The sequence below is a fragment of the Solanum lycopersicum genome, chromosome 5 (assembly GCF_036512215.1).
Source record: "Solanum lycopersicum chromosome 5, SLM_r2.1".
Taxonomy (NCBI): domain Eukaryota; kingdom Viridiplantae; phylum Streptophyta; class Magnoliopsida; order Solanales; family Solanaceae; genus Solanum; species Solanum lycopersicum.
Window position 1 is genome coordinate 68474832 of NC_090804.1, and position 17886 is coordinate 68492717.

General features: G+C 36.5%; 2 protein-coding genes across 3 annotated transcripts; both read right to left on the reverse strand.

The window, feature by feature from the left end:
• Window positions 1-706: 706 nt before the first annotated feature.
• LOC101260822 (protein transport protein SEC24 C-like) lies at window positions 707-17811 on the reverse strand. Of its 2 annotated transcripts, none has more exons than XM_019213878.3 (25): window positions 17702-17811; window positions 16538-17372; window positions 15415-15645; window positions 15098-15172; window positions 14823-14921; window positions 13381-13492; window positions 12140-12267; window positions 11245-11364; window positions 10304-10384; window positions 9403-9480; window positions 9182-9274; window positions 7863-7917; window positions 6632-6708; window positions 6125-6196; window positions 5912-5995; window positions 5671-5790; window positions 5500-5568; window positions 4425-4502; window positions 4011-4149; window positions 2895-3059; window positions 2243-2388; window positions 1952-2131; window positions 1786-1874; window positions 1514-1545; window positions 707-979 (listed from the first exon to the last, which is right to left on the reverse strand). In XM_019213878.3, the coding sequence occupies exons 2-25, from the start codon at window positions 16730-16732 to the stop codon at window positions 873-875; spliced, it is 2625 nt and encodes an 874-aa protein (XP_019069423.1). In that variant the 5' UTR covers window positions 16733-17372; window positions 17702-17811; the 3' UTR covers window positions 707-872. The 2 variants fall into 2 exon arrangements, with proteins under 2 accessions (XP_019069423.1, XP_025887058.1); XM_026031273.2 differs by lacking the exon at window positions 17702-17811 and adding an exon at window positions 16106-16197 and having other exon boundaries at window positions 16538-16677.
• Window positions 16871-17349, reverse strand: LOC138348988 (protein transport protein SEC24 B-like). The gene is made up of 2 exons (XM_069298616.1): window positions 16928-17349; window positions 16871-16880 (listed from the first exon to the last, which is right to left on the reverse strand). The coding sequence occupies exons 1-2, from the start codon at window positions 17347-17349 to the stop codon at window positions 16871-16873; spliced, it is 432 nt and encodes a 143-aa protein (XP_069154717.1).
• Window positions 17812-17886: the final 75 nt, after the last annotated feature.

Sequence of the window (17886 nt, forward strand, 5' to 3'; positions counted from 1 at the left end):
AAAGGATTTCGGATATAGTAATATGTAGTTGTCTCTGTTGAAATTTTTGGAATCAAGACTCGTTTACTGAAAAATGTATAGACAAGTCATTTTATTTTAATTTGATATATGTATAATGCATAAACATGTCTTTTAATATGGCCTCAACCGATATTTATGGATGTGTACAAGTAGATAAATAAAATTAAACAGGTAGTAGATACACAAGTTTTATGTGGTATAATACACGTAGGTCACCATGTAGGACCGCAAATTGTCATATATTGTGCACGTAAATCGTGTGTATCTACTTATTGAATTAAATACAAGTTTAAGTATCTATTTGTGTGAAAATAAAATTGAATGGCATAGATATCAAAAAGGACATTTATATGCTTAGCAAAAGTGGAACACAATTATTGCAAAGAATATAGTGTGCATGAGGTTATATTTACCTACCAAAAGCTATTCTCAAACATTTTCATCAATTTGATCTTAAACATTTCTCATCATTCAATTTCATAGTTTACTAAAGTTGATTTCACAAATAAACAGTTGCGTATTTGAATACAAATATTGATATTATAATAAAATCAAGAATCCCCAATTAGAACTCTGAATATAGAAACCACCCTGATAGGTAATGCTTCCTTTCTAAAAGGGCTTACATGATATACAAATAGATTTAGTCGATATCTAAATACATGTATCGAACAATCGATGGGAATTAAAAAAATAAAATAGATAAGCACTTGTGTTAGTAAGAAAGTGTTTATGAACACTTTTTTCTGATAAAATAACTAATATGCCCACAAAATATCTGTGCAATGTTCCCATTTAACACCTTTTTCTCTATATAGTCAAAATTTATGAACAAAAACTGGAAAATTTTATCAAGCCATTTTGCGTTGAACATGTCGATGGATATGTGCCAGAAACTCGACATACGAAAGTCCAATGGATGTCTTGTCTTCAACCATGTTGGAGAAAAACAACATACCTGAGTACAGAATATACAAACATGTAAGAAAACAGTAAGAGAATACCAAAGAAGAACAATCGACAGAGTTACTCAAACACATCTTTGTGTTTTAATCTGTATAACTTTTGGTATAGATGATCATCTTGAAGTTGGTTGTTCAAAAGAATAACGTCAAGTTGATGCTCGGGCAAACGGATATGTTATATAAAATCAACGATTGATATGAATGTAGCAAAGGAAATGATCACCTCAGCTTTATGAGGGTAAAAGATATCCTTCCTTAGGTATCGTGATGATAAAAAAGTGAGTTACTGCAGATGGCTGAGTTTGTTTTATGTTATTGTATGATCGAGTATGAAGTATTATGCATCCAAGAATAGGAGAGTGCAAAAAATATTGATATAAAAGCATCGATATCTATGTAGATCATCCACATAATACGGTAGTTCAACCCATATTCCACTTTAGAAGTGTTTCTTTTTGTTTGTTCTCTTTTTTACGTTTTTTTTTTTTGTGACGGGAGAAGGTATAAAGATGGGTTGATGTACAAACCTGATGAATCTCCCTTTTTGCATAGTTTTAAGCTGCCAAGATCAAAATAAAAACATATATTAGAAATACGACATACAAAGTGAACATATTAATCAAATGAATGTCCATTTTGATTTACAAGTAACCAAATTTAAACGACAAACTATCTCCTAAAACCTATCCGACAAAAGGACTTCCAAGATGGACCTGGCGACATTTTTGAAGAGTCCGAGCAACATAAAAGTTAAGACAACAGAAGTGAAAAGAAGGGCAGCAAAAAAGAAACATCATACCTGAGATAGTTACATCTTTGGCGTCTAATTTCATTAATGATATTGTTGAGCTTCTTAGAGAATGGATTGTCATGCTGCTGCAGAACAAACTACAGAAAAAACAGAGGCATTATGTCAAATTTGCCACAATTTTTTTTAACATCTAAGTAGGGAAGGTCCAAATCACCTGTGCAGGAACTTGTTCAACAGATGAAATGCCAAGCAGTTGATGCATAACACCAGGATCTGCAGAGTTACCAACATAAATTAAACAGTCCTCGCCATTCTCGAGAAGATAGATACCGTTGTCATTGATATATTCACTGGAAAGTGGAATAGGAGGAGGAATAAGAGATTCATCATTCTCCTGTAAGTTCAGAGACAAAAAGTGAAAGGTAAGAAATAAAAATGGAAAATAAATATAAAATTGGATCAAGAATGAATTAACAGTGAAAACTTGTCAGTGAATAACCCCTACCTTTGTATTGAGTTCATGAATGGCTATCAATCTAGGGTGCACCCAAGAGATAGCCAATGAAATGGACAGTGGGGAAACATAATTAATCCAGAAGGACCTAGTATCAATCGGTCCATCAGTTCGCAATCCCGTGCTTTTAATCAGAGCTGAAATCATCAGGAGGACTTGAGTGAGTAGATCAATTTAACATTATCTTTTGCACAACATGCACTTCTTTCAAGAACAAGGTTTTACAGCAGCAAAAAGGAACTAAACTCGGCATTGCGAGATGCAACAAAACAAAACAAAAAACTCATTCAACACGACTGTGTAGTTAAGCACACATCCAACTATCCGTTAGATAACAAAAACAGGGTGATCAGACTTTCTTGAGACTACTTTCTTCACTATGTTGAACCACAAGTGAATCGTCAGTCGCTGCCATAGCCGTTAGCTACAACTATATATAAAGGACTGACACAAAGATGACTAATTGGTCCTCCAACTGGAATAGAAGTAAAATGTGGAACATGGACATTTTAATTAAGATATCAGAAATAAAAGCAGCAAATTCCAGAAAAGAGTAAAATTGAATAATAAACTCTGTGGATAGATTGGCTCCATCAAATAATTGGGAAATGAAAGGCTTGGGTAAAAGCAGTGCAACACATACCCAGTGTGTAAAGAGGAAGAAGCTTAAGTGCATCAGCAAGAATAAGATGTCCAGAGGATGAGACAGTAGCACAAAATTTACGATAAGAGTATATAATGTTAATGCAATGGTTTGTCACATGCTCTCGGATATGTGGGAGAGGTGCTGTTGGAACTTCACTGGCCGCTGCATGGAAAATAAAAGCTCTGTATGATTAGAATTAAACATAAAAGAAGCAGAGAACAAAGAAAAATAAACATTAGATAATAGTGAGTGGTTAACTTTAATGCACAAAAGTTGGGTACAGGGAGGAAGATGTGCTGCTCATGCTGGAATAAAATAACTGGAATCCTTCTACATAAAGATTTAATATAGTCACTAATTTCCCAAAGAAAATACTTGATCTAACATGCTACCACATTCTCATGGTATGCTCCATCGAACTAGATTACCGAACAACAATTTCACAGTATGTACAGATTGGTTAATTTTATCAATCACATTACCAAGTACCAAAAAAAATCAAGCCAAAAGAAGAAGAAGCAAGAAGCAATGGTCAGAGTGAAAACCCAGAAAACATCAATTCCTGCTAATCCAGACAATATCAACATCTCTTCTTTTACTTTTTCCTGCACTTTAGTTGTCTCGGAATGTTCTTCAGTATGGATTCCCAGAAAAAAAGCACCCCAGCTAATAGGTTCGATGCATCCATCTACTCAATATTCATAGCATAACCATCTAAGAAGCACAGAATCAATAGAAGAATGGATGAACTATAGCAGTAATCATAACTTGCAATTCACACCTAAGGACAAAAATATGATTTAGTTGATTGGCTGCAGTTTGCTTTAGTTCCATGGATAATTTAAGGATTTGCTGATGTGCATTTGAGAAAGGTGAATGCACAGATACAGCCATCCTTTGGTAGTAAATAAAGCCATAAATATTGGAAAAACTTTCACAGCAAAGTCAATCTTGCAGTAAGTAGGAAAAAGGTGGAGGCTTGCCCCCTCGCACGAACATAAACAAGGACCATTAATGTTTAGGTAACCAGCTTATTTACACAAAAGTGAAAAGTTAGGTGCATAATAAATTGTACTTGAGAGACATGTCTACTTCATGATATAGTATCACAACCTTGCTTTAAGATGCATGCAAATTGGGTATCCAAGTCAGCTGATCGAAACAAATCACTAAGCATAGTGGTGCAAGGCAGAGAGAGAGTTGAAATCCTGATTCTTCTTTGGCCATAGATGGTGGTGTAAAGAAGAGCACACTGGAGACATGGAAAAAGCTATTGTAAATGACCACCAAACTGCAGCTGGGAAGGGAAGAAAGGTTGGGGCGATGAAAAGAACAGGAACAGTGCAAATATAAGATAGACCAGACACCCATTGTAAAGAAAAATGAAACGAGGATCTGACTCGACCGCGAAGCTGCTCAAGAGGTGAGTAATGTCCAAAGCCATATGAAGAGACTACAGACCATTCGCTCAACCATTTTGAGACACTCTTAACATATACAATTGAAGACGGACCACCAATATGTAACCTGACAAGAGCATTCTGAACCATCCTGCAATTTGTCTTCATGCTTCAATGTTACCATTATTGTTTTGTCACAGTCAATCTGCACCATAGAAAGGTATGTTATGTATGAACACATTATATTCAGAAATCTAAGTCAGACAAGCATGTAACAGCAATTGAGGGAAGGAACATACATACCCCATCTGCACACCATAAAGAAAAGGCAAACTGCATACAACTATACTATTAAAATAAGCAGCAGAGAACAGGAGGTTTTCCAGTATTGCGGCATTGGAAGTGAAGAGTCCGCAACTTAGATTCTACTTCATTTTATAAATCATATCATTGAAATTAGGATATGAATAAAGCGAAAGAATATAGAGATTTTTATAAAGCCAGCCCCCACGGATGTGAAATTAATATCAAATCAATAAATGATTGATTGAGTTATTAACATGTAGAACATGGATGAGGTCTGTCCTTAATGAATTAGAACCTAATTATAAACAAGCCCGTAAGAAAGTTAGAGGTTTGTTTTTGGGTGATAAGATGAGTGAAAAGACAGGATAGTGTTATGAGCATATAGAACAGATTAAAAATGTAACAAGAGAAAAATTGGCAAATGACTTTGGAAATTATTTCTTGTTCAAAATTTCGATACAATGCAATTTTATAACCTATTATAGCCAACCCATTTACTCATTTTGCGACCTTTAATGCTCAAGAATATAGGATACATTGGTGTTGACTTGAATTCATAAAAGTTGTAAGCACTATGAGAATTATCTCCCAATATCTGCAAACAGTTTTCAGTATGGAATGACACAGAAAGGAGTGTTAAGGTCTTCACTTAGATACGACTCAAGAAAATAGGCCAGAAAATCAGATAAACTCAAATAGCTTATGCAAGTCTTAGACAAACTCAAAAGATCTGCCAGGGATATATTAAATGCGGTATATGTACGTCTAGTTTAATCTTTTTCACGCGTCTACTGTATTTATCATTGTCCAACTATGCTAGTTGTTCTGATCCCTTTTCCCTTTTTCTCAGAAAGTGCATAAAGTATTCCCAGGAGAAAAGAGTTAAAGAAACAAACCGAAGGTAAGTCAACATCTGATGGAATTCGTTTACAATAATTCCCGGAGTACTCGTTAACTTGAAGACCCTACAAAAGAAACAAATCCAGCATGAATTTTGCACTTCTGTAGTCATCAATGCACTATGTTGCCGCTGAGCTCAGAAGAATCCAGAAAACAAGCAAGAATACCTGACTGCATCTTACACGCATAACTGCCTCAAGCCCTTGGGGCCGAGTAATGTTCCATCGCAGATCATTGTAAAGCTTGGCAGCATCAGAAATAGCAGAGAAAGGGAAATAGTAGTACAGCTGAAATAGGAGGAAAAATTAAGGTCCAAGCCTTGACATAAGTCGACTATTACAAATGTTTATGATGCTAAGAACATTCTGAAGAAACACAACCTAGAATTATATGTAACTGCAAACTTACCTGTCCTCCAGTAGTTTTAGGAATGACAGAAAAGGAAGCTATGTCTACATATGATTGTGTTGTAAGAAACACATCAACACAAACCTGAAGGAGTTGAGATGTAATTAATCAACAGGGGTAGGCAAATCAATTAAAACATATCTAACGACATTCAGAAGGTATATAGCTATGTGTAACTAAGAACTGTTCCAGAGGAAGAAGGTGAAAGCTCACCTGATACTCAGCAAACTCGATAGCCATTGTCTTCAGGGTTTTGTCTGCTGGTTGGAGTAATTTGTGAGCCTCCTGAAATTCAATTTATATACAAGAATCTTCTGAATAAATTTGGTTCTCGAGAAATCTACTAACTACTGTGACAAGACAGTGGGTGCCAGACACTGGGCAGGAAACCAAAAAATTATTTCTATGTCGACACCTTGGAAGGCAACAGACTCTTAACACTTGTGTCATACATTACCTACTTGAATTCTACACTGACGATAGTGGAATGCAGTTATTGACTTCCTTTAAGAAATGATGAACACATTATATGCAGAGACAACCCAAATAAATGATAGTGTATGTGAACTAAAATTCAAGAATCAAGACTACTTGAGTGAAAGAAGTGTATATCAACTTCTGAACAATCTAGAAAAGAGTGAGAAACAGATGTGATTGTCTGAACCAGCATCCTTTTGCATCAAAGGAGAAAGGTCCAAAATAAACATGTAACAATTTTACCTTTTCAGCAGCTGATACTGCGCTTCTTCCTTCAGCCTCTCTAGCAGAAAGGGCTCCAACACCAGTAGAAGGCAAGACTATAACACAGAGCAAGTATAGTGAACTCATAATGTTATAGAACAATTTACAGACATTAAATACCTAGCACATGCAAGACTAATTTACAATATGTATAACATCATTGAAATATGCACTTATCAATGCTGGAGGTGTAGAGACAAAAGAGGTACTAAGAGTTCCCTGCAAATAGTTTCTAGATCCCCAAGCTATGATCTATGCAATTAGTCGTTAGGTTGTAAAATATATAACAGAAACACTACGTGGTTGCTACTTAAACAAGTTTTAATCACTTCATAGATCATAAACAAATTGAAAGCGTAACCCTGACCTCTAGAAGTTAGATTAAGTAAGGGGTACTACAGGTCCAATGGGTAAACTCTAGAGTGGTTTGCTCATCAAGTCTAAATAGAAAGAGATGAATTTTTCCAAATGAAAAACCATCATCAAATGTCGATTCATTCAAGCAGGAGAGCTACAATAGAAGTGGGTTTAGCAAAGACCCAACAATAATATAAATATCCTCTGAGAAAGTTTAAGTGTAATTGGTTAAACAAAGAATTCTATAACAAGCCTCTTTGGTTTTGTCACTCATATGTTCCCTTGCTTAGTCAGACTGAATTTAAAACTAGGACCGTAGGAACAAAAGTGATTTTTCACTCCCAATTGATTGGATAGTAGAGTAACAGGCGACAGTAGGAAACTACACTTGATAGACGGTAGATCATACTACCTACTCTGAAACCTCTTACCTAAAGAAACTCCATGCAACAATCAAGAAGCCTTTATCACCAAGAGTGAGTTTTTCCTTTTGTAAAATTAGGAAATTTAAACGAATTTGTTCTTGTCTTAGGTATATAATTTGAAATTTAAATATAGATAATAGAGTTTTGTATCTTTCTCTATCTCCTGAAAAACCATTTAGCTAAAATTCATGTTGGATCAGATTCGAACGAATCTTTCAATAATCAGGTAAAAAACTCGGTATCTATTTTTAGAAACTTAGAAGACAAGAACAGAAGACAAAGGGGGTCCATGCTGATTCACACGGAATTCCACGTGCCCCATGCTACTCGGGTCAGACACTGCAGCAGTGTATATCCATACCGTTCATGTCGCCTATGACTATGACTATATACATGTGATACAAGTTTCATTATATTTAGTTATTTACCTGATTGAAATACAAGAAGTTTCCCTCCGGTGTTTTTCATTGCCAAGAAAGCAGCCTAAGGTAACAAAAAGAAAATAACAAAAACAATTAATTCATTATTCCAGCATTGATTTGACTTAAATTACTTACCTGCATGCAGTAACACAATAATGGAATTCAGTGTTCGATATATCATTCACTAGCCTTAAATCTTCTTTATTTCAATGAGAACGCATGAAAAATATTTCTTTTTTCTAAACTACTAAATGACATATGCTACATGAATCATGCCATAAATTGCTAATGAAGACCGAGTCCCCAGTCGCTGACAATTGAGTGCGGCATTCCATGCAATGAAACTGTCAGTTATGACGTATAAGTTGCCAAGGTAGATCTTTTTCTTTTCCTTTCAAGATATTGCGTATAAAAAGAAAGATAGTTAGTCCTCTTGGACGGCCGAGTCGCTTACCCGGAGGGAAAAACCTATAAGGGTAGTCCCATTACTTAAAGTTTCATAATCAAAATCATTTTAGTGAAAACCTTCGGGGTTGCCCAGTGGTTTGGGCTTTGGACTTCCATGTTAGAGGTCTCAAGAAGCAAGGGGTTTGCCTTCCGGGTCGAGCTCGTCGCACCGGGCTTGCCTAGTGCGGTTACCTCTCCTATGTGGTTTGCAAGCTATTGCATAGGAGCGAGAGTCTTACCATGTGCGCACCCAAAGGGTAGACGCTCCTATGCAATAGCTCGCAAACCACATAGGAGAGGTAACCTTTGGGTGCGCACCCAAAGGGTAGCGGCTGCCGCTTTCCCTTGTCATAAAAAAAATCATTTTAGTGAAAGCTATGCCCCTTATAACTTCTGTTGACAAACTTAAAGATACAGGACACATATAGTTCCCTAATAAACTTGCCAATGCCAACAGTCACTCTCTTATGACATGATTAGAGGATAACTCCTAGATTTCCTTTGGCATCCTCAGGCATCCATTCACCAATATATTACCCTATAACCAGGAACCATTTCATTGTGGAAAAAATGAATAAAATCCTGGATCCATTTCAGTGCCACGAAGGCAATAGCTTTGTCGCAAAAAATGTCTGAGCAGTGTGAAGCCCAAAATTGTTCGGGTTAAAAAATTTTAACCTCTAATGATTTATTTTCTTCTTTCTGTTCCTAAGTACTTTGGTCACTGGTTATCAAAAACTAAGTACTCTATTCCATTATCCTTTTGTGATGAAAAAAGTATTTTCCTTACTCTCCTTAAAGTTAGCTATTAACTTCTTTTGAAGATACATGTAGCTTTCTAGTGTGACAGATTTTCTATTTGAAATGCATATTCATACCTTGACTGCAGCACCAAAAGCTGAATCAGCAGTCCTGTTATGCCCGAACATTGTTGAGATGTTTTCTAGGAGAAGCTCTAGATGTTCACGGCACTGGAAATGTAAAAAAGTAACAACTTCCACTGAGAATGACTGATGTGTTTTAGTCATTTTCTTTCAGTAAAAGGAAAATAAAAAAAATTTAAAAAAAAATCAGGAAATCAACATTTTGCAGGACTAACCTCCGAGAGTTGAACAATAACATCACTCTGAAGGGGAGTATAAACATCTCGAACATCAGGGACAATAAGCATCAATGGCTGCAAACACAGACTCGGGATCAAAAACACAGATTCAGGATCAAATGTTCATGCACTTTTACTTCAAAGTAGATCAAACCACTTCCACAATCTAAATTTGCAACTGGTGTCGATATTAAATGTAAAAAAATCCATCATTTCTTAATGAAATAAATTAGTTTACACATAACAATAAGAGAAAACCCACTCCGAGATGCTTAAAAAGGTAAGAAGCAAAAGATAGAATAGAAAAAAATAAAAGAACACCATCATATCAGAAAAAGAAAGCAGAAACTCCCAAGAAGAACAAACACGGAACTGCATAATCAAGTATAATGGAGCAGCACCACCGGTTAAGGACGACCAGAGCGCTGAGGAATAACTCCTTCCTGAATACTGGAAAATATTCTCTTATAATGAACCTATGAACTACCATTAGACAAGATAAAGAGGAAAAGGAAATAAGGCCATTTTATTCCTCTTTCTGAAACTATTACACTCCTTCACAATCTGTTAGCTAGATTTTTATTTCATTTATACAAAGTTTTGATGATCTGTTTCACTTATAATCTACCAGAAAAAATGAGAAATGTATTCAACTAAAACCTTTGGCTACAATTACATAGAAACAAGAAATCATTTTTGAAAAGCTGCAAACACTTCGTATCCAGATGTCTTTCTACATCTAATTTCCCTGCTGAAAGTAATTGTGAGTCATCATACATGTAAGAAACAGAAAAATACAGGTACTGGGTGATTTTGAACATTGATACCAAAGCATGCTTTGTTTAATAGGAACAGTAGCTATATCTTGCAGGGTAAATGAAATCCCAATGTGTAAAACCTGCTGCCGTGCACGTTTTAGACTGTAAAAATGGATAGTCGTGTCAAATGTAGCAATTCCGATCAATGTTCGAGGACCTTCCTGCCATATAACAAGTTGCCAACATCAGGGACAGCTCATATACTCTCTCCATAAATGCTGAGCATTAAAAATCAAACCAACCATAATAATGCATGATAGATAAAATAGCAGAGTATCACGATCAATAACTACCATAAACTCGATTAACCCATCCTTTGACAAGTAAAGACAATGTCGTGACCACTTGCCTAATATCTTCCCTCATACTTTTAATTGGATGATGAATTTTACCAAATTAAGATCCAGTGAATTGATTTGACTTGACTTGGTGACAAACTGGGTGAATTAAAATAGATGACTTGTCTCTATGTTCTCTCATAGAACTCTCCTATGTTAAGGCTTGAGGCTGCTGCTGGAGTAGCCACTGGCTCTTTGGTGACAGCTGCTTATTGTCAGTCAAAAACAATTAAGCAACTATACTTTCCTCCAAAAATGACCTGAATTCTCCAACAATAAATAATATCACCTACTTATGAGCTTCTTTGCTGAAACCCCTCCCCTTCCCCCATAAAAACCAACTAAGGCCTACACAAGACATTCAGCCCTATAAACCAACATTACCAGGACATCTTCCTTACTACACTGCACTATAAAGGACTTAAAACAAACTGGAATTTCCTAAGTCAAAAACCTCATAACCGTTGTCACGCTCCCAAAGGATGAAAAGGCAAAACTAGCTGCTTGAACACTAACATTAAAATTGAGCTTCCAGTTATGTCAAGAACTTCAGTATGAATGAAGTTGTTTTGTGAGGATCCCAGTTGAAAAGACAGAAGGCTGTATTATAATCTGTCTTTAATGTAAGAATATTACCAATTGTAAAAGAATTAAACTACCAGTAATTAAAACAACAGACTTACAGGAAGATCAGAAATGACTTGGCTTATCGCACTGCAAGCAGCTGCAGTTGAACCAGTTTGTATGGCATTCATGGAGACATCAATAAGGAAGAAATATACAGCAGGCATTGGCTCGCGCACCTGGATTTGTTTCCAAGTTATCACATAAAATCAAAAACATTTCAGCATATATCAAGGAAACTACTCCCATCAAGAACAAGAAGTGCATACGTCTAAATTGCTAGCTCAGATAAACAACCATGAGCAAAGAGTAGTTTTGTCTAAAATCATGAATCATTTGTCAATAAACATTCTCTGTTAAAATAGAGTAAAATGAGTTCAAATCATCACCAGCACCAATCTCTTTTACTGTCAATAGATCTTGCAGAAGTCCAGGACCAGTAACTTGACAAATCAGCCACAGTGTAATATATCCCTTTTGCCCTCCCTCTAGCTTCCCTCTTTTCTCTCTCCACGAAATTATTTGCATTAGTTTGAATATATGCAAGCACTACCTAAAGAACTACATAGTTCAGAACTGTTTCCCCACCAAGACTAACGAAGATGATTATCGGTACAATCCTCAGTTCCTCTAAAATAGGTTAAATTAGCAATAGAACAGTACATACATACTAATGAACTACTGCTGAAAAATCGTACATTAGCAAATATTTGCAATGGGTATGACGTACTAGGTGATGTGCAAGCTTCCCTAAATATCAAAACAAATCTAGATAGAATTCAGAAACTCTTTGTTCTCTTAAGTTAACGATAACCCTTTGCTTGGAGTTCGATTTTAAAATGATTCTACTTCTATAAAATCATCCAACCAAGCCACCCAATCAAAGTGTTCAAACTTGAAATGTAAATCTTGAATAAATTTATCCAATATTAAAGTCCGCCAAAGCTCACCAACCATATATTCCTTAGTAGCTACAAATTCAACAGTTCCTCGGCATAGTTCTGGCCTTTCATCAGCATCTCGACGCCTGCCATCTGGACCTAAGTTGCAGTGATAATCCTGAGGAGTTTCATCAGTATATCCTGCAAAAAGATGTCAAGCATGTGGAATTAAAAATTTCAGAATTCCATTCAAACTTCAATATTTGGGAATTCATAAGAGTTTCCATGTTCACTGTTTTAATTTCAGTTGCAGCTATTAGCGTGTTTCTTAGATTTTTAGGATTGGTTGCACAATGAAAAGTAAAATGCACAGTATTTGATCATGAAATCAACTGTTTCCTGCTAAATTAGAGTTATCTAGAAGAAAAAGTAATTTTGGAAACAAGACATAACTTAAGCAATTACTTGAGTGGAAGCAAGGGAAATCACTAGAATATTCTTTTTTCACAGTTGTAACCGTAGTAGGAAAAGGTACACTTTTCATTCAAGCATTCGGAGAAATAGGTGGATTCCTTGATAATTTCCTCATCACTGTTCTCTAGTGTTCTGCTGCTGCGTAGCTCATTCCTTTTCCTAAGGGTAGACCATGTCCAGACTTTACTTGCCCTGTCCTTAAAACTCATTGTTTTGTTCCATCACTACATCACCTTTTCTATATGGACCTTCTTCCACTACGTCATAGCAACAATATAGGGAACCAGCCATCCTGATGTTCTCAGGATATGGCAATACTGTTTACAAGCCCAAAGTAATACTTGGATAAAATTTGTCATCTTTCCCTCCTTACTGAATAACTTGCACTAAAATAGAAACAATCAGGCCAATAAATATTGCACCAATCCAACCACCAAATAACTCTCAGACATCAAACCAGTCATTGGACTTATCAACTTCTGCTGCCAATATTTTCCAGATAAACATATTGTCAAATATATGCTTAACACTAGAATCAATTTTCTAACACTAAATATGCTCAGTTGATAAATAGGAACGTTCTTTAGAAACGTATTAATAAGACGATTTCAAGCAGAACTTAGCCTTCAGGAAAAAAAAATTGTAAGTTTCCGTGTTTGCAGTTTCACATCCTATATTTACTATAAGTTGTCCTGCACACATGTCAGACTCGTATCCTTGTCCGAGTCTGTGTCCATGTCCCCTAGAACATCAATTATGATACAGTAGATGTCATCAAGAAGCGGGCTCTAAACTCTAAGTATCACATAAGTTTGGTGAAAGAGATTCATTCATTCATACCACATAAGTTACAAATGAAACGCCTTCCCTGATCAATGAACTTCATAAAAGGATTTATGTAGCCTTTGCAGCGAGAGCAACGAACAGGACCACTTTCCCCAAAATCAACAACCTATCAAACAATCCAACATGTCGTGTGAGAAGGAGGTAAATGTACCAATATAAGTATCATTTTCTCGCTTGAGATAAGCTACCAGAACCCAACCAAAGCTTTTTTATATGTAAAGGTAATGTAAGAACCCAACCAAAGCTATTTTCATCCAAAATAGTCACAATAAAGAGTAAACATAAATGATAAGTATGTAAGAAGCATACTATATCTATCAGTTACTACTTCACAAGTCCATAAGGTCTACCTGCAACTCAACCTTATCCCTATAATAGTCACAAAAGAACAGGGAAAAGCACCCTATTGCACCTACGAGGGATGTAGCTCTCTTAATTGCACCTTCTGAAAAATTACTGCTTGTAACACTTACACATAATCTGAACAAGAATATATCTAGGACAAACTTAAAACCATGTTGACACTATCAATGCAATTCATTAGCAGTCAGCATCCCATGTGAAGCTATAGAGTAGCTCAAGATCAATGAACATATCGTCCCCCTAGAATTTACATCCAGAGCTAGCTTTGACAAGAAAGCTAAGTATTTACATTTATCAAATAAGTAGATGAGTTTAACTCCAAACTCAGGAATGACCACAAAATAGTGCACAATGGTCTTTACGGCCATCCATCTGCAGTCAGGAACCACTATGGTAAAGACAAAGCAATAACGAGTAAAAGCTCATTTTTTTGTTTAATACAAAGCTACAAAATATTGTCATCTATTAAATGCAGTGGGTGCATATATCATAATATAGTTATCTGTCTCATGGATAAAATGGTGCAGTATATCACAGTTTGCAAATTTATACTTACTTCACAGAACAAGATATACTAGCCTTTTGAAATGCAAATGCAAGCTATACATATTATCATCTTATCTCTTGTAATTCTTTAAGAACTTCTGTGAAAAGAACAGCTCCAAAAACTTTTTCTTTTTGTTGGTAACGGTGAGGTCCAAGTCAGCTTGCTTGCACCTAGACTATACCACCAGGTACCTGTTACCTCTCACCAATATACATATCGAGTAACTTTGTCTAGCAAGGCTTAAACAGTCACGAAGAAATCACCTAGTCTATTTGTCTACGTTGGAAATTAAAACCTAGCCTCCAAGGTTTGCACCCACTTCATTGACCACGTCAAACAGCAAATTAATGTTCTCCTTGGACATCAAAAGATGGAAATCTATTCTTTTTGTTATGATTACCAACATACATCTAGATGGCAGAAGCCTATAAACAGGAAACAAGGTAAATATGCAATATCTGGCAAGAACATAGCACTGTCTCAGACAGTAAATTTAGAATGTTTACAAGAAGAAAAGGTGAATTACTTGAATGGGCTGTTCAGACGGATGAGGAAGAGCCAAGGGTTGGACCAACAGAGACAACTGCATTGCAGAAGTCGTCAAAAGGTCACTGGTGCATGGAATCTGTTGAACAAATAACAAGGACCCAATCATCTACAATCAGTACTCATGTTCAGATGGAATAGTAATGGTCAATAAACTTGCTCTTTCAAGTGGAACAGGAAAAGGTATAAACACACAAACTTGATTAGATTAAACATTATATACAGATATCAAAATAATGTGAAGAAGATCAGCACCTGATTGACAGTACACCTCATGAACCGTGGACTGCAATTTCCAGTATCCCAAACAATGTAGTCACTGGTAGCAGGCTTCAAGGGAGACAAGGGAAATAGAAGGATATTAGAAAAAGAGCAAGGAAAAGAAATTTCAACTATTATGAACCTTTTCTTCTTTCTTTTCTTATAGTTAACTTATATATCTATTTCTAATGCACTAGAATTATTATTTAAAGAAAAGCATAGCTCATAGCTGAGTAAACACAACCCCTGGAAACAGTAAACAATACCATGAAGAAATACAACTTCTTTCCTGCAATGAAGAAATAATTTACCGGAGGGGGATTGGCTTTATTGCCTTGACGAGTTTCATGCAAGATTACTGCAGAATTTGATATTGGGCGTGGAATTTGACTTGAATCGAAGTTTGATTGCCCAGCAAATGCAGATCCAGCATGACCCATCGAAGGAGTTATTGCAGCTTCTGCTTGATTTGAATGCAGAGACGCCATCCCAAACATCATACGTGGTTGCATTGAACCAGGGACAACAGAAAGTGGAGCAACCTATAAAACCAGTAAATTCAGCTTATGTACCTCACATTAAAGTGGATATATAGTACACAACGCATAACAAAAGACGGAGAAGTACAAAAAGCATACCGGAACCCATTACTTTATCCAAAAACTTAGTGCTCATGATTTTAGGTATTTTAGAAGGAACAACAAAGAAAAGTACTTTCAAAAGCACTGTGTTTATAGGTGTTGCTCTTTGTTTTCTTCTTTTTTTTTTCTTTTTTTTTTTTTTGCAGAAGATCACTATGCTACTTCTGATTACATAAAGGACAGGTTGATTTTTAGATTCTTTATGGCATCACTTTTCTTTCTCTAATATCACTTTTCTTTCATTAACAACTTAGGCATCAAGATGAAATTGCAACACACTTCAACATAGGTATCAACGCAGGCCTCCTACATTCGAGTCGCACTGCTATGCTACACAATTATCAAAAGAATTTCCACTTACTTGGCCATTAAAAAGTTTCAGAGTGACCATGTTTCAACTGCCATGACCAAAAAGATGCAATTTTTATGTTTTCCACTAAACTCGTAATTATCCTGTGATAATGATCAAACAAAAACATAAGGGGCATAGACAAATAATATATTATCTTTTTAACTCCCTAGAGCTGCAATCTCTTATTTATGGATTGTTGATTTTTAAAGTGTAAACAAAAAGAATAATAAGTGTCCTATGAATTGTTCTTACATTACATCAATCTCTAAGTTTCACATGTTACGCTACTAGACTTTGCAAATAAATTAACTATAAATTGTCTGTATGCCATGATGTAAATTTTGTTTCCTTCAATAAGATAAGAGTTGTTCCACTACTATCAGGAAAGACAGAAACTTTTTCCCTTAAAAAAACAATCACAATATGATAAGCATATTTTACCTGATGGGGCTGTGTTTGCAATGTTTGCATTCCATAAGGAGCAACCATAGGAGGAGGCATCGCTTGGACCGGTGGTGCAAATGTGGAGGAACTTGAAGAAGGTGGCACATTCTGAGTTGATCCCAGAAATGGAGGCGGTGGTTGTGCAGTAACTGATGTTGTGCTTGAAGGTGGAATCTCAAAGGATGGATGCATCCTTGGAGGCTGAGAAGGAGTTCCAGATGAAACATTGCTGACAGAGGAGCTCCATCTGGTGGCCTGCTTGGAGGAGGAAAACGTGATCCACTCTGCATTGTCCCTGGACCAAATGCAGGTGGCCCATTACTAGCTGAACTACAAACACCTGAAGGAGGCACAAAAAGACCTGTTGAAGCAGCAAAAGTTCCTGGCGGGCCAGCACGAGGACCCGATGCAGAAGGCAAAGCACCAGGTGGCGGTCGAATGGCAGGACTACCAACAGAATGAAGCACTGCACCAGCAGGAGGTGGCCTAGATGCAAAGGACGGTGGAGCTTGACCCACAGAAGGAGGGATGGTTGGTCTAGAAACTACATTTGAAGGCAGTGTAGTTTGCTGAGGACCCCTTTGGAATGCACCAGGTGGAGGAGGTCCTGGACGATTCGCAGGCAGCCCACCAGCAAAAGAGGGTGGCACCTGCCCAAAAGGTGTTGCACTAGGCCTAGGACCACCAGTAGGGTTTGTAAGTGGGTGGTTGGGTCTATTAATTTCCAAATGCTGCATTCCATGAGCAAGTGCATCAGGATTGTAATTGGGTGGTACATTCCCTGGTCTAGGTCCCCCTGGAGCTTCCATCAATTATAAAGCAAATTTCCCACCTAAATTAAAAAAATCCCAAGTCATAAAAAAAGGCAAAACCTCTGTGTCCAACAACCACGTCATCTCACACCGAAAACAACAGAGATACACAACATATGTTTGATATAAGAAAAAACGTTTTCCACCAAAAATAATTTTACTTTGTCTAATCATTTCTCAAGCATTTGCTTCAGTATAAAGTAAATTTACATATAACAATCCTAGAAACAGGAGAACATACAAAGTACCAAAGATTCAATTTTTAGTATAGTTTTACCCCACTATTTACAGGGAAAAAAAAACACTTTTTTTCTGGAATACAATGTAGTATGGAAAAAAGAACTCTCACCAGCTCGCCGTCGACAGAATTCTTCGCCGGCGGCAAACAAAAAAGGCGTTTCCGATGAACTGAATCGCTCCGGCGAATTCAAATAGTGAAATTTGAGAAGGCGGCAATTTGTATTTTTGCTTTTTGATTCCCGCAATATTTCACCTTCTTTATATACTTCATTTTTTTTTTTAACTTTACCAAAT

Bases quoted from the DNA above. Each gene is read 5' to 3' on its own strand.
- LOC101260822 (XM_019213878.3), bottom strand. From the start codon at position 16,732: ATGCATCCATCCTTTGAGATTCCACCTTCAAGCACAACATCAGTTACT. The intron at 13,493-14,822 runs GTAATTCACCTT...ATTGTTTGATAG, and splicing joins CGTCTGAACAGCCCATTCAA to GTTGTTGATTTTGGGGAAAG. The intron at 7,918-9,181 runs GTATGAATATGC...TTGTTACCTTAG, and splicing joins CTTTTGGTGCTGCAGTCAAG to GCTGCTTTCTTGGCAATGAA.
- LOC138348988 (XM_069298616.1), bottom strand. From the start codon at position 17,349: ATGGAAGCTCCAGGGGGACCTAGACCAGGGAATGTACCACCCAATTAC.